Consider the following 15,599-nt stretch of genomic DNA (forward strand, 5'->3'; position numbering starts at 1 on the left):
TTACCTCAGCGGGTAAATTTAATTCAGGGTAACGTACACGGTATCGCATTCTATTTGGAACAGAGTATTTAAAAAGTTTTAGGTCATGCAGAGCGCATAGTGTCGGGCAAATTTTGATTTTGTTCCCATTTATAGTTATTCCTCTAATATATTTATTTTTCCTAATTTTTTTCAGCTGATATTTCTATACACAGAATTAAAATTTAAATGAAAACCGGGCAGCCTTGCCTAACCCCTCTTTCAAGTGCAGAGAAATTGCCTGTCCATCAGTTTTTAGGACACAGCTTTCTATATTGTGATGGCAAAGCTTTATCCAGTCTGTAACTGAAGTTTTAAAACTCAAGAAGATGCTGTTTATTGCTTTATAACCGTGGTCGACTTTAAAATGTTTCAGACAAAGTGAAGATTTTTTGAGAATATAAATATTGTATCTACCACGACGAACAACGACAAGCTTTTCCTCGACATATAAATATCTTTATAGAAGGATTCACACTAAGTCAGGAACCCCTTGTCAGATTCCACAAATTCCTTGTCGCTTATTTTAAGCGACTAATTACACCATACTTTGAATTATAGTGTTTCATTTATTGTACCATCTACATTTTGCTCTCAAAATTGCGTCCTACGTTCTTTCGTTTTCTCGTCAGCTTGTCCTTTGATTCCCCACGGATTGTCTGCTTTTCATAATCGTCCGTTTTACTACCTTTAATTTCCATTTGTTTCAGATTTATTATTTTATATAAATATTCTTCTTTCCATATTGATTTAGCTTTTTAATCTTTCGCATATTTCATTATCTTGCTGTGTAACTTTCAGTTCAATCATTCCCCAGATCAAAGATCCACTAACGGCTGATATTCCTTTAAGTACATTATCAATTTTTTTTCTAAATTGATTGACATATTCCGTCTTCGTTAAAAAAGGCGTGTTTAACTTCCAAAAGCCTGGCCCTCTTGAATTTAAGAGTGAAGTGCAACTGAATTTTTCATTATTAAAGAACAATCTCCATGCAGTTGATATGTCAGCGTTTATGATATTAGATGTTAGGCTCCGGCTTACCGGCACGAAAAAAGTCTAGAGAACAATATGTTCGTTATTTACGCGAGGCCAATTGTATCTGCAGGTATCAGGGTTTTAAAAGCCTCCATTCATTTACCAAATCTAATACTGTCTGCATATGATACTTTCATTACATTAACTGACTCAGTGTGCGTTTAGCCAACGCGGCCCCTCTTATTTTATTTATTTATTTATTTATTTATTTATTTATTTATTTATTTATTCGTAACGTGTGCGGTGAAATAAGTACAAGGAAAAAAAAAGCTTTTGTGCTTGCGAAAGATTCCCGTCTAGAGGCGCTCGTAACAGTTTAGTTGTGGATGTCCACATTTTGGCAGGAGCTTGAACGAGGCTTCCAGCAACCATGGCTTACGGTCCAGTCCCTTAGTCTAACATATTACTCCAGGGAGGCTTAGTTATGATTTGTGGTTATCCCTACAGGTTGTGTCATGCCTGGTTCTGCAGTTCTTGGTTTGGTTGACGGCATATATTGGAAAGGAAAGCTATCTATAAACGTCGGACATGGCAATTTTGAATTTGTTTACAGTTTCGGGTTTAGGACCTTGAGCAAAACAAATTTCGTCCCCGACGAGATACCGGACCCCGATGAACTTAGTAAAGGCATGTTAGTCATCGTAAAAGATACTAACTCAGATTTATTTAGAGAGGCCAAAATTGCACAGACTGGAGACCCATTGTACACGGTGGAGACTAATGATGGAGGCTCTAGGCTTGTTAATCTCGGAAATATACGTATAGTAAAAGAGCTAAAATTCTGTCCTCCTTAAATAGAACGTTTGAAAGATATACACCCATGAGTAATAATAGGAGTTAGTTAATCTGATAATATAAAATAATATACTGCTCGGACAAATGGTATTGTAGTAATAAAATTGGAGTAATTCATATCGAAAACCCTTACTTATACATTGATTTCTCTTGTCATATATATTGTACTATGGACATATCGTAAAACTCGCGTTTTTCTTGTTCTGGAGGAGTTTGTGAATACGGTATAGGCGTACGAATGACACCATAACCCGCAGCCCTTCCTCGAATTTTTTTTTTTTTAATAAATCAAGTTCACAGATAAAGCATTCAGTGAGTTGAATTAATTAAGAATCAGTCAAATTGTATGAAATGTATATATTTATTCATTTCAAATTTTCTCTGCTCCAAAGATCTAGTGTTTGTGGATTTCCTTTTCAATGAGTTTTAAAATAACGTAGCATGTATGTCATAATTCTTTTGAAATTCTATGGACGAGAAATATTTATCTGGTGCATATATCTTACTGGTTCCCTTGTAGGAAGTCCCCACCGTTTGCTGGATGAAATCAGCAGCTTTATCCCAGTATTCATGCTGACCTCCAAATGTTGGCCATTCACCAGTCTTCAACTCGCTGAACAAAGCTATAAATTGCACCAACGCAATCTCTTAGCTTTTTCCCCATGCAACGGCCACTGTCTTCATCTTTTGTGGCGAAATCAACTGCTTCGGGCTTTTAGGGGATCTCACAAGCTTGGCTTTTTTAAGAATCTGGCGACTAGCCTTTAAGGAAAAAGTAAAATGGTTTTTTTTTTTTTGTTCATTTTGAATGAACAAGTGGAGTTTAAAAAAATTACTTTAAGACGCCAGTACCTTTTGCAAAGGGCTTTCGTTTCCCTGAAAAGCCAACGTTCTTCGCTTTCTGGTTCCAGCACAACTTCACGTGGCCTTTTCTCTCTTGGCTTGTTTGGGGTACTTCCACTCGCAACATATGGACGTTTCTCTCTTTCATCCATCGCAATGATAATCTAGAAAAATTAGAGACAAAGGTAATAATAAGATCCAACCAAAAAACTGATAGAATGTCAAGAAAACGAACGATGAAATTAAAAAAAAGGAATCATTTAGAGCAGGATTGGCATATTTTCCCGCAAAAATTCACACCTCGAAAGCACGGCGACTACATGCTGATGCCGAAAAATATTTCGGAGCGCGTGTAAAATTCGCACATCAGTCATTCAACAAACCATACCATCAACTTTTTTTCTTTGCTCATTACACACGCAAAGGTCAACTTTAAGGTGATATATACAAAAGCCATAAAGCAAAATAAGCTTTAAAAATATTTGTACTTACCACGATGCCTCTCACACTTCACAATTCTTCACAATCGGGAATGACCGGAATACATACAGCAGCGGGAAAAACAAAAGGTTTTTTAGTACAAGCTAACGATCGAAATCAAAAGAACAAAAAAATTGAAAAGAAACACAAAAATTTCGAAAACGAAGCAGCTGTGACTTGAAAATGAAACGTTCATTGTTAATTCGGGTTGTTGATATCAGATCAGATTAGATACACGCAGGCGAATTGAAGACTGGGCCTAAATTCCTTTGTTGAAAAATTAAGTGGGGGTGGTCATACTTTGCAAGCATCTTACACGACATTAAATAATTCTAGAATCATTATTTTTGCCCTTCTTACCTGTCTGGTACAAGTAAAGGTAAATTACTATCAGAATAAACTTTCCATTTCTGGTCGAACGTTTCCTAGAATTGGTTCACCGTGACCAAATTTGCATACGTCACACATTCCAAGATAACAATGTTTGTTAACTCTGCTTAAATCATACGAAATTAGGATCAAAGCCTTAGAAGATAAACTAATCGTCTGACTTTTTAGGCGTAATAAGTACATATCTTAGCCTACTTTGAAGACGCTCTTTTGGCTCGTCACGCAATCTTTCCTCCCCAACAGGAAAGATTTCACGTGCAGTGACGGCAACGAAATTTACCGCAATAGTAATACACGTGCAGAGTTGTTGTTTTGTAAGCCTATTGCTTCTAAACGTTCTCGTTGCTGTCCCCGTCATCTTGCTGAAGCTCCCTTTTCACTGATTGCCCAAAATGTAAACACCTTTGTATAAAAGACTACGTTAAAAGAATTTCAGTTTGAAATTTTTTACGCTACTGCTTTTAGGCAAACTCTCCTTTTTAGAAAATAACCGGGGGCTGGTCGTAATGTATTTGCTGTGGCCGATCTATGCAATCAGGTGAGAGAATCATAGGGGGACTTGTCCTTAGTGTGCAAGATTTGACGCTCAGGCAAGACAAATAGAAGGGCATGGCAAATCTGCCGGAAGCGAGACGTTTAGATTTTGGTGTTGGTACAAAAGAAAATGTTTTTGTTGCTGGAGGATTAGGAGTTTAAGGCGACAATTTAAAACCTTGCGAAGTATACACCATATAGGCAGAGGAGTGACATTTCATTACGTTTTAACGATGCCACCTCCGATGGGAAGCTTGGTGTTAGCTGATGAAAAGTTACACGTTTGGTGTGGCTTAAATTCCTGTAATAACCTAGATTTATCTTTAACATTAAAATTATCCAAGGTAGTCCGTTACATAATAAGACTTCACTACAACCTCGATTCAAACGTAAAGAAAGAGCTTAACGGATGTTAAGTTTTATTATAAATGTGTACGATTATGTATGGATTTTAACTTTTATTAATGTGTTAGATTATGTATATAATTGTTATTAATTTTAATGCATGTTTGTAAACTTTAGTTAGATACACGACCCCCCAAGAAATTGGTGGTTTTCACCTCACACATCGTCACGCAAGTAAAAAAATTAAATCCTCAACCATTCAATAGATAAAGTCAAGAAATTGATATTTTGGAGGAGAGTGATACGTAAACAACATGTGAAAGCCACGGGGCTGTGCGATATCTCATAATCGAGTTATTCGAGAAAATGTACCACGGAAAATTACAGAGTTTAGTATGGGACGCCATGTTGGTGGACACCAACATAGCCACCAACATGGCGGCCGGAAACCAGCAAGAACATCTGGAGTTTACCTTGGCTATTCCAAAGCCTTTCTTCTCCCTGCTGAACTTTCACACATTGACATAGATGTTTCTATTACATGTTAGCTGATCAGACCTGAAAAAACACGAGGCAAATCGATGTTTTCATGTACGTGACATGTTTAGGGCAGCTGAATCCTTCTGTCACGCAGTACGCAAAAATCTAAAATTCAAACTGCTCTATTTTCAAAACGAAGAATGCTATCCTGCTGAAAACAAGCAAGTCGATTGAAATTAATATTTTCTTTTATGTGATGAAGATAAAAACCCAAAATTGCGTTTTGTTATGAATTTCAGTTTTTTATGACGTCACGTGAAAACCAAGAATTCAGTTTGTTGCTTAAGGACGTTCGCGCGAAAAAGTTTTGCCCCACAGATTGTTTTCGTACTTTATGTATGGTCAGCTAATAAGTTATTGATGTCAGAATTGCAAAAAAAAATGGGGGTCACCGACTTCGTTTCAGAGATACAGCGCTGGAAAAATACCCTGATTTTAAAAAATTGGGCCTTCGTTACTCAAAATGATCTCCACAGTTTTAAGTTTAAAATATTCAAGATGAGTAAGTGGAGACAAACTATTTTAGTCAAATTTTATCTAAGCGTATATTTTTCGTAAATTAGTCCCACTGGTGTCATCCTTGTAATTAAGAGTCAATGTCTGAGAAAACCGGGCAAAATCTGAAAAAGCTGAAAGATGGGGGTCGGTCAAATTATTCCATACTAACATCATAGATAGGTTAGGTGGACTTATGGATAAATATACTAAAGTTTGCTCTTCAAGTGTTTTGGTATAGGAGATATGAGATCCACTCTCCATCACCCCCTCAGGTCCTAGTTTTTCTGGTAAATTTGACCCAAATTTGACAGCCAGGAAAAACTGTACAATTTAGCGAACGGAGTTCGTGTTTTGTACCTGATATAAATGGTCATAGAACTTCTTGTAAAAAGCCAGAGATATGCGAAATAAGCAAAAGTCACTCTACAACATTTAGTTTAGGAATACCTATATTTCGCGTTTGCGAATGATCAAGAAATTAGCCATTTTCGAACTCACGCAGAACACACAACTAAATCTTCAGCAACAATCGGATGCTAAAACCAAATACTCTTACCTTCCCTCTATCACAATCAGCAATAATATTTTTGGGCCATTCAAACAGCAAGATGCTTCACCACCTCCATTACTCCTGCCACTCGTTGTCATGTACAGCACGACACAACGCAAGCAATGTGCCGATTAAGCCGCTCTTGGATTCCACATTGGATTTCTCCACGGTTAAATATATACAGTTGACTAAAGTGGTCCCAAAAAAATCAGAACCCCTCTCTGGCCAATTTAACAGAAGGAAAATTTAAAAAGAAATATGAACTAAACAGAACGACGCCATCTTGAGTTGGATTGCTCTCAAGGGACTGGGACCTACTTATTTTTACTTTGGGTAGGGAGGGGACAGGGAAGGACCTATCGCCGGCGCATTGTTGCTAGAAACGTCTGTTTGTCGCGATAAACAGCTCAAGATCTGAACAAATAATGACATGAACGAATCATGCTCAAAATAGAACCAGCGCAGCAGAACCGTGCAATAGCGTGAAAAAATAACTTCATTGGAGTTTTTTTTGAGCGCGCGGCTTTTGATGTACATTTCCACCGTCAAGAAATCAGAGATATCCAACTCCCGCGTTCTTCACAACTCGATAAAGCACGCTAAAGCATGAACAACTGGAATTGTTGAATTTAATAACAAAAATTGCAATGCCTTTATAAGAAAGTTTTCGTTTAGTAACTTCGAAAGAAGTACCGTTATTTGACATTTGTACTACATAACACTAGTAAAACAAATCGCTGCACAATGTATAAGCAAACTGATCACAGTTATTACTCAATAAATTGACTCTCCTAGGTTAATCTGTCTATTCGACACGCTCCCCTCTGAATCACTGAGGAAAGCTGAAATATGATCTCTACCTTTACGGCAAAGCAATCAGTTTGGATGTGTGAAATAAGTAGAAACAGTGTCATGGAATTGTTCTACCTTTAAAATAAACTGCGTAAAACTAAAGATAACTGACGGAAAATGTGCGCTTGATATTTAAAAAATAGAATTTTCCTTGCAGATCCCCTTTGGATGGAATTCCCTTTTTCCCATAGATAACTGCCTTTTCCAAGGTATGTTTGTTTTTGCTTCAGTAGCCCAGAAAGGAGAGACCTGGGACATTTTTCAACCAATCTCAATTCTCCCCCCTTTCAGCATAAAAACCAAAAAAAATCAAGCAACAGCCAAAATTAACACCAGAAAGCAATTAAGTAGTATATAAAAATCAGAAAAAAATCAAAAATCCGACCACTTTTTCAAAAAAAAGTGTCCCAAATCAAGTAAACGTGCTTCACAACATTTTAAGAGGAAACCGCTTAAGACTTCCTTTCTTGTGGCGAATTGAAATATTACATCAGCTTTAGAGGAAGTCAAAAGTAAAAACTTCCTAACCGAAGAAAAATAGTATCACGTTTGTTCGATTACATCATGTTAAAACCACTTGATTGGTCATCCTTTGACAGGATTGACTTCCTTTTTCTTTTATAAAAGAGCAATCAACACATTTTCGCATCAATTTTAAAATGGCTGATGATGGGGAAATGTTGTGGGATGACACTTGTGGTACTGAATTGCTTGGCGTTGCAACAAATTTAACTATCTCTACCACGATGAAATGAAAACATTTCTTGAGACCTGTCTTGATAAAGGACAAAAAGAAGATGAAATCGCGGCGAGTGTTTACTTCAAAGAAAACAAACCAAGCAAACCGAAAGCGAGTCTTGGAAACTTGTTTGGGCACAGAAGTCGGAGACACCAACAAACTGTGGAAGAAATGCATGAATTTCTGAAATCAAGAATCATAAATCAGCAACTTCAAGAAGCAGAGCCTGCTTTTAACTCTTCTGTTTACCAAAGTTGGGAAGAAATTTCACTTCAAATAGAAAAACACATACTCTTCGGTAAACATAAAAAAAATCAAGCTCTTGTTGCGGACATCAATCTTGGTCTTCTCTTGGAAAGTGGATCACAAATTTATCAAAGGGAAAAAATTATCAAGCGCGTGACTGGAACTTTCGATAAGTGGATTACAAATAACACAGACATTTCTGTTCGTCATGCAAGAAGACTTAGAGCTTTGGCAAAGGCTTTACAACCATTTCCACGCTTGAAAAAACTTGATTTAACAACAACAGAGATGTGCAACAACCTATCAAATATTCTCAAAGTTCTTGAGATTCCTGAGTTTAAAACCTTTTGGTCACAAACAACTTGAAACTTTTTTTATCGTTGCCAAGAAAACAATGCCTTAGAAACAGCGGCCATAAATGTCCGCCGTTGTCAAGAAAACAATGCCTTAGAAACAGTGGCCATAAATGTCCGCCGTTGTCAAGAAAACAATGCCTTAGAAACAGTGGCCATAAATGTCCGCCGTTGCCAAGAAAACAATGCCTTAGAAACAGCGGCCATAAATGTCCGCCGTTGCCAAGAAAAAAAATGTCTTTAAAACTAAATAAAATGATTTTTATTTCATACGCTTGTGATGTTTATTTTTCACCAAACTAAAATTTACATATCTTCTTTGGATATGTAAATTAATCGCTTTTAATTTTTTTCTCGCAAAACAAACAACGAAAAACCTCCTGATCTCTTCTCAAATTCAACTCTCAACTCGTTACGTCGAGAAGTGATCCGAGTTTTTTTTGATATTTTTTTTTAATCTCCTCTTTCAAGGCTTCAACATCAACTGGCTTCGTCTCAGGCTCACTCTTCACTTTCACTTCCTTCATTTGTTTATTTCGAAGTCTCTCTTTCATCGAAAAATATTTTTCAACCTCTCGCAAAATCAAGTCAAACTCGCCATCAGAAATAAATCCATCCTTCAATGCTTTTGAAATCAATCTATTTACGGACAAAAGCGACGATTCAGCAAGAGAAACCGTTTTTTCATGTTTTCTAACTTTTCTTTCAAAATTCGCACTTCCAGCCATTGAAGCCGATGATATGAGAGTCGTGATCAATGCTGTCAAACTCAAAGGAACTCCGACGGCAATCCCGATTCCACTCAATGAAGTTCCAACACTGCTTGATGCCAACACGGTTGTCAAAAATACTGAAACGGATGTTACTTTCGAAGCGATTAATTTTGCTCTCTTGTATTTTTTGCTCACTCGTTTGTAATGAGAAATTTCGCCTTCGAGTTGTTTTTGACAATCACAAATCTTTTTCAATCTGAATTGCGCAACGTCGCTTCGAGAGAAGGATAAAGTTGTGGCGCACTTGGAATAATATTTTGTTCACTCATATTTTATTAAAAGATCTCAAATAATTTCAAATTCAAATCTCAACGGAAGCCCATTAAAATCGATGAACTCACCAGTTTCTTCCGTCACTGTGATTCGCAAAGAATCGATTATTTTTTTCCCACCTGCTATTTTCCGAAACGGGCTATGTTTTGATGAATATTCAACTCTTTCGAAAGGACTTCCTTTGATGTCAAAACACGCCAAAACATTTGAAGGTTTTTCATTGAAAAAATTTTCGTTTTTATCAACAAGATCGCAGTTGATGAAGAGGTTGTTGAATGAAGCCAAACGATTGATGATGGTATCTCCACTTTTCAGAGTGTGCCGTCGTTGGGCTTTTGGCGAAACGTCCTGACTGATATCAATCAGACCAAGAAGATGAGTCAGGTCACGATCAAAAATAACTTTTCTTCCAAGAGGATTTTCAATCACAATTGGACCTTTTTGGTCATCAAGTTTTACTTTGATGTTTACTTTTTCAAGTATTTTCTTTATATCTTTACCGATTGTGTAAAGAGTGTAATTTCCAGGATAAATTCTATTGACAGCACTAACGTTTTTGTCATCAAATATGCTGATTTCTCCTCTTTCTTTCAAATTAAACCAAGAATTATAAAAAGAGCAACTGATCAACCTGATGAACCCAAATTTTTCAATTGGTTCATCAAAGTAAACCGTGTGATCATTTGAATTTGTCAAAACAGTCAAAACAACCATTTTATTTTCAAAACATAAAAAATGGAAAACTTGTTAAAATGGATAGATTCCCACCCAAAAGAAGCAAAAAGACTTTCCGAACAAGCAGAAGAAAAAGCGTGGCGAAACTTCAAAGCCAAATTTCCCAACGCTGACCTCAGCAAATTCGTTGCACAAGTGGATATGACCGACAAAACACACGCAACAGCTCAAATAAATTTGGTTATTGTTCCCGGTCAACATTGGCAAATTGTTTCACCCAACCCCAAAGATTGGTCTGTTGAAATGAAGAAAGCTCTTGGATTTGGAGGCTTTCCAATCGAGCTAATTCTCAATTCAAATCCTTCAAATCCAGTTCCAGCTGTTCCATTTTCAGACAAAATCCCCGAATCTTTTGGGGAAATCCTTAACCAACCAATCAAAATTTTTGTAAAACCCAACGAAAGCTTCACAACAAAATTCCGAGAAATTTTCGCGAAAACAAAGATCACCCACAAAACAGCAAAAGAATCAAGAAAATGGCTGAATCAACCAAACATGGACCATTGGCCGCAACAACTCAACTTTGCCTTTTGGTGCGCAACAACAGCTTCTGGAATCTCAAGACATCTCGTCAATTCACTCCCACCTCAAATCAAGTCCTTTCTTCTTTTCCACATTTATTTCACAACAAGAAGGATTCTCTTCGAAATGGGAGGAATTCAAAGTGAATCTGCTCTCCCAGGTGATCCCACATTCAGTCAAACTGAACACAAATTCGACATTCCTTCATACAAGAGAATCTGTGCAGAATTTCAAATCTCGCCAAACGCAGATTTCAGATTCACCTTTGGTCAAAATTTTGGACTTGGATATGTTAACATATTTTATCCAGGAGAAGGAGACTATGCACAAAAGCATTGGACTTATCCTCCAGCAACCCTTCAAAACCCATCAAGTCAAAGATTCTCCGATGAAGGCGGAACTGACGCAAAAGGAAACAGAATTGATTTCATCAGAAACGATCAAGGAGCTGACAAACAATTCGAATTTTTCATGTCAAACGGACCTCTCAATGGACTTTCTCAAGCAGGAATGGCAAGAATCAATCAATCAATTGAAGCATTCGTTTATTGCATTCTTGGAGCACAAGTCAACGTTAGATCATCAATCCTTGGTGAATTTGGAGGCGCAAAGGAAGCTCAAAGAGAATTTCTCGTCCTCATGGAAGATGCAATCAGACAGCCTGACTTGTCAAAAAGCATCAGTAGATATCAGCTTGCGATTGATGAGGCAAAAGTCAGGCTTGATCTTGCCATTTCACCAGGAACATGGTTGATGCCTTCAAATTTTGTCATTAACACTCAAAGCACAGTTGGATACAACAACAATCTGAAAAAAGCAACTGGAAACATGAAACTCGGAGTCAACTCTGATGTCAATGTTGACTTAAAAAAAGTTGGAGCCAGGAATATGGATGGAGGACAATCAAAAAACAACAGATCAACTTCGCATTCTTCAAATCCAGAAAATGAAAACAAAAATACAAAACCACCGTCTTTGGATTCACAACAAGTCACAAAACAACTTCAGGAAGCGAGTGAAAACCAAGAAAAAGAAGAATCAAGTCAGCACGAAACTTTCAAATCTGGCGTCATCATTGCAGCATCACTCGGAGCATTTGCCATTTATCGGATTTTTCGTTGAGTCCAATCCAATGGATTAAACTCAATTTTTAACTCGCTATCGCGCGCTCGCTCCGCTCGCTTTCTTTTGAATCTTTTCAACCATGAAAACTGCAACAGCAAGAATCAACAGCCAAGCGTTTTTTCCAAGGAATCCAACAACTTGTCCTGCAGTTTTGAAGATGAAACTGACGATTGAACCAATCAATCCAGGAAGAAGTTGACCAAGCTTTTTTCCAAGATCTTTCAAAGCATTTCCAACTCCTTTGGCAACAGATTTGAGTCCTTTTGAGAGCGCATTCACAATCACACCGATTGTTGTGCCAACAGCAAGGAAAACAGCAAAAACTGTGAATCCATATTTCTTGAAAATGTTTTTGATTTTCTCTCGAAGAGGCCTTTCTCTTTCTATTTCTTCAATTTGTGTTCCCAGCCTGGCAAGCTCCTCTTCATTTTCTGCAACTCTTGCCTCAACTTCTGCTCTCAGTTGGGAAGAAGTGTTTTCATCTTCTAGGATTACTTTATCATTTTCAATTTGTTTTTTTAGTTCAGCCTCTCTTTCATTCAGTTCATCAATGGTTTTTGTCGTGTTGAGCCTTTCTTCAAGAGTGTTTCTTTCTTTTTGTTTTTTTGCAAGATCAGATTTGAGTTTGTCAACCTTTGCTTGTTCTTTTTCTTTCGCTTTCACTTGTTTCTGCAAATCCACATTTTCTTTTTTTGCATTTTCAAAATCTTTTTGCAAATTCTTTTTCATTTGCTTCAGTCTTTGCAATTCTGTTTGATTTTCAAGACTCGAACCATGTTCTTCTTCCAGTGCATCAATTTTTGCTTGCGTTTTTTCGAGTTTGTTTCTATAATCTCTGATTTCTTGAGCATTTTTTTGGAGTTCTTCAGCATTCTTTTCTGCTTTTTTCAATTGTTTTTCTGCTTCTCTCAGTCTCTGCCGGTTTTCTCTTATTTCAGAATTATCTTTAGCGATCAAAGATTCAGCATCAGTTCCCAAAGCAGATAATATTTCTTTTGGCAATTGTGGGTTTAATCTTTCTTTTCCTGTTGTTTGCTCTTTGGTCATTAATGGGTAGAATTTTTTCCCACTTTTTTTCATCCTGACTTCTATCTTATCTTTGAAAAACGAAGCTTCGAGTTTATCATCTTCTGCATTTGGGTATAATATACTGAGATCATCCCATGCATCTTTTGTGAGGGATTGCGCTTCTCCCCACGTTTGTCGACCTTGAGTTTCACCTTCAATGAAAGATGTTTCTGCAGTTTTTGGTCTTGCTCCTTCTTTTCCATAATCTCTGTTCATTGTTGTCTTTGGAGTACTTTCACTGGGATTGTTTATTTCTTGATCAGAATCTTCATCATCATCATCATCATCATCTTTATCTTCATTTTTATCTTCTTCATCAGGATCAAGATCTTCTAAAGGAATGTATTCTGCCATTTTAAAAATAATATATTAAAATCGAAGTCAGTGAAAAAATCAATCCGAATTTTGAGAAAAAAACATCAAACGCTCTCAAGGCAGACAGAACTGTTCACAGAGTCACATTCAACCCAAACAAAGCTTCCCCAGGTGAAACACTCAGGATTCCAGTTCCAAAGCTTCATGAGGGAACAGTCTTGGTTCCAGATTCACTCGCGTTGATTTTTGATTTGCTTGTGAGTGGCCATGCAAATAATTTTCTGGTAAACAATGTTTCAAGAGCGTTGGTTTCCAGATTGAAAATCAAGTTTGCTGGAGAAATTCTCGTTGACACAGACGGTTGGGATCTTTTCAAGCTATGGGAAGATCTTTTTTTGACAAAACACGAACGAGAAAACATGTTGAGTGAGGGAATTCAATCTGAGGCTCTCTCAAAAATCAGATCCAATGCTGGAGACAAACCAACTTCTTCAGTCGTGAAGGAAAACAAGCTCAATGATATCTTCAAAAGCAAATACAGAATCAGACTTGATCACGAAATTTTGAAAGATCACGGAGTTTTTTATCCAAGAGCCTTGTCTGATGAACTGGTTTTTGAATTGACCCTTGCCCCTGCAAGCGGTGTTGTGAAGGGATCTGACGCAACAAAACTTGCATATGAATTGACAAACATTCAGCTTGAATATGAGGTTATTCAAAGCAAAAAGCTTTCAGATGAAGTCAATTCAAATCTTCTCAACGGAGATCGTTTCATGTTTGAGCATGTCACTCATCACAAAACAATCACATTTGCAAAGGGAACAGACTCAATTATCAACGAGTCAATCAATGTTCCGAGAAGATCAATGAAGGGAATCCTCCTCCTTTTCTTCGAACCTTACACTGCAGGTGCAAGAGATTCAGAAAAAACATTCAATCCTGACATCACAGAGGTGAAAGTTGACGTGAATGGAGTTCCAAACAAGATTTTCAGTCAAGGAATGAAAACAAGAGACATGTTTGATGAAGTTTTCAGAAGATTTGGAAAGGAAAACTCCTCAATGAACGCAACTGAATTCTTTGCTGGAGACAAGTTTGCATTGTTCATCGATCTCAGGAGCATGAAAGACAATGATCTTCATGGAAGTGGAATGAGATTGGTGAACACAAAAGACGGAGTTTATTTGTCAATCAAAAGAAAAGCAAGTGGTTCAGGAAATGTCAAATGCCACATCTTCATCTTGGCTGATGCGCAATTCAGCATTTTGAACAAAGAGCTTGAGAGTGTAGCATATTAATTTCTTTTTGATCAACCAAAAAGAAATTTTTCAAACCGGAGGCAATTCAGTTCCAGGAGGAACAATCATTAACTCTTCTCTGACGAATCCTCTTTTTGGACCATCTTTCAAATAATAAAGAACCGGTTCTTTTTCATTCACAATTGCTCTGTCAATTGAAAAAACTTTCAGAGACCAATTCGGATCAGTTGCTCTTCTTTGACCTCCTTCAAGTTCACCAGGAGCAAAAAGAAACCTCACATTCACTGAAGAATCGAGTCTCTTTTCATTTTTTCCAACAGGTCTTGAATAATTTGGTTTCTTTGAATCAACCACCTTTTCTCTGATTGCGTCAATTGGTTTCTTTCCTGTAAGTCGAGTTGTTTCATTGTTCAATGCTTTCACAACTTCTGGAAGCCTTTTCACCCATTCTGTGGATCTTTCACCAGATTCAAAGTTCATTTCTTGGGAATATTGAAAACTGAAAAGTCTTTCACCCAAAGTTCGATTGAATCTCTCAACAATTCCTTGATCACGGTGAACATTTGGATTTCCTCTTCTGATTCTCGTTTCATGTTTCAACATTTCCCTTGTCACTTCACCCATGAATTCTCTTCCTGGATCAACTTGAAGAATTTTTGGCCATTTCAAAGGTCCTTTGTAAATTTTCTGAAAAGCCTTTGAAACTTCAGAAGAATCTTTTGAAGTGAGAGGTTCAGCAGCTTTGAACCTGCTTGCAACATCAACAACAGTCAAGGCATATTTGAAAATCTTTCTCCCTCTTGGGAGTTTATCGTGAGGAAGAAAGAGAAGATCAGCTTGATGAACTGCATTGGGAAGTTCAACGTCAAATGTTGGTCTTTGGATGTTTTTGGGAACAGGAAGATAAATTTGCCAGATCGCTTGTTTCATGAGCCAGATTTTTGCTTCATTTTCGGGAACACCGGATTCTTGAGAAAGTTTTTTCACTGCTTGAAGGCCTTTCCAATATCCTTTTGGGGAATAATAAATTTTTGAGAGTTTCTTTTTTGACATTTTAAAGGAAATGACTTGCTGCAAATCCAAGAGCCAAGGCTGATCCTCCAACAAAGATCAACTCTCCCTGTTTTTGAGATTCGCTTGGTTTGTAAAAGTCTGAAAATTGGGGTTCTTTGAGATGCTCAATTTTTTGTTGATGAACCTTGTTATAAAGCTTCAAAGCATAATCAGTGTTTGCGAAATTTTGTTTTGCTTCATCTTTCATTCTGTCATTTGTTTGAATCCAATCATTCAATTTTGCACGATTTTCTT

General features: G+C 37.2%; 2 protein-coding genes across 3 annotated transcripts in view; both read left to right on the plus strand.

Moving 5' to 3' along the window:
- LOC146484750 (uncharacterized) overlaps positions 1–2,136 on the plus strand; it is a 30,771-nt gene extending 28,635 nt beyond the window's left edge. Inside the window, exon 8 of the mRNA XM_085104408.1 lies at positions 1,504–2,136. Coding sequence (XP_084960534.1) covers positions 1,504–1,850 — 347 coding nt within the window. The 3' untranslated portion in view covers positions 1,851–2,136. The remainder of the gene's footprint in view (positions 1–1,503) is intronic.
- LOC146484748 (uncharacterized) overlaps positions 1–15,599 on the plus strand; it is a 198,647-nt gene that overhangs the window by 137,977 nt on the left and 45,071 nt on the right. The window lies entirely within an intron of this gene.

The sequence above is a fragment of the Pavona decussata genome, unplaced genomic scaffold (assembly GCF_977016875.1).
Source record: "Pavona decussata unplaced genomic scaffold, jaPavDecu1.1 SCAFFOLD_30, whole genome shotgun sequence".
Taxonomy (NCBI): Eukaryota; Metazoa; Cnidaria; class Anthozoa; order Scleractinia; family Agariciidae; genus Pavona; species Pavona decussata.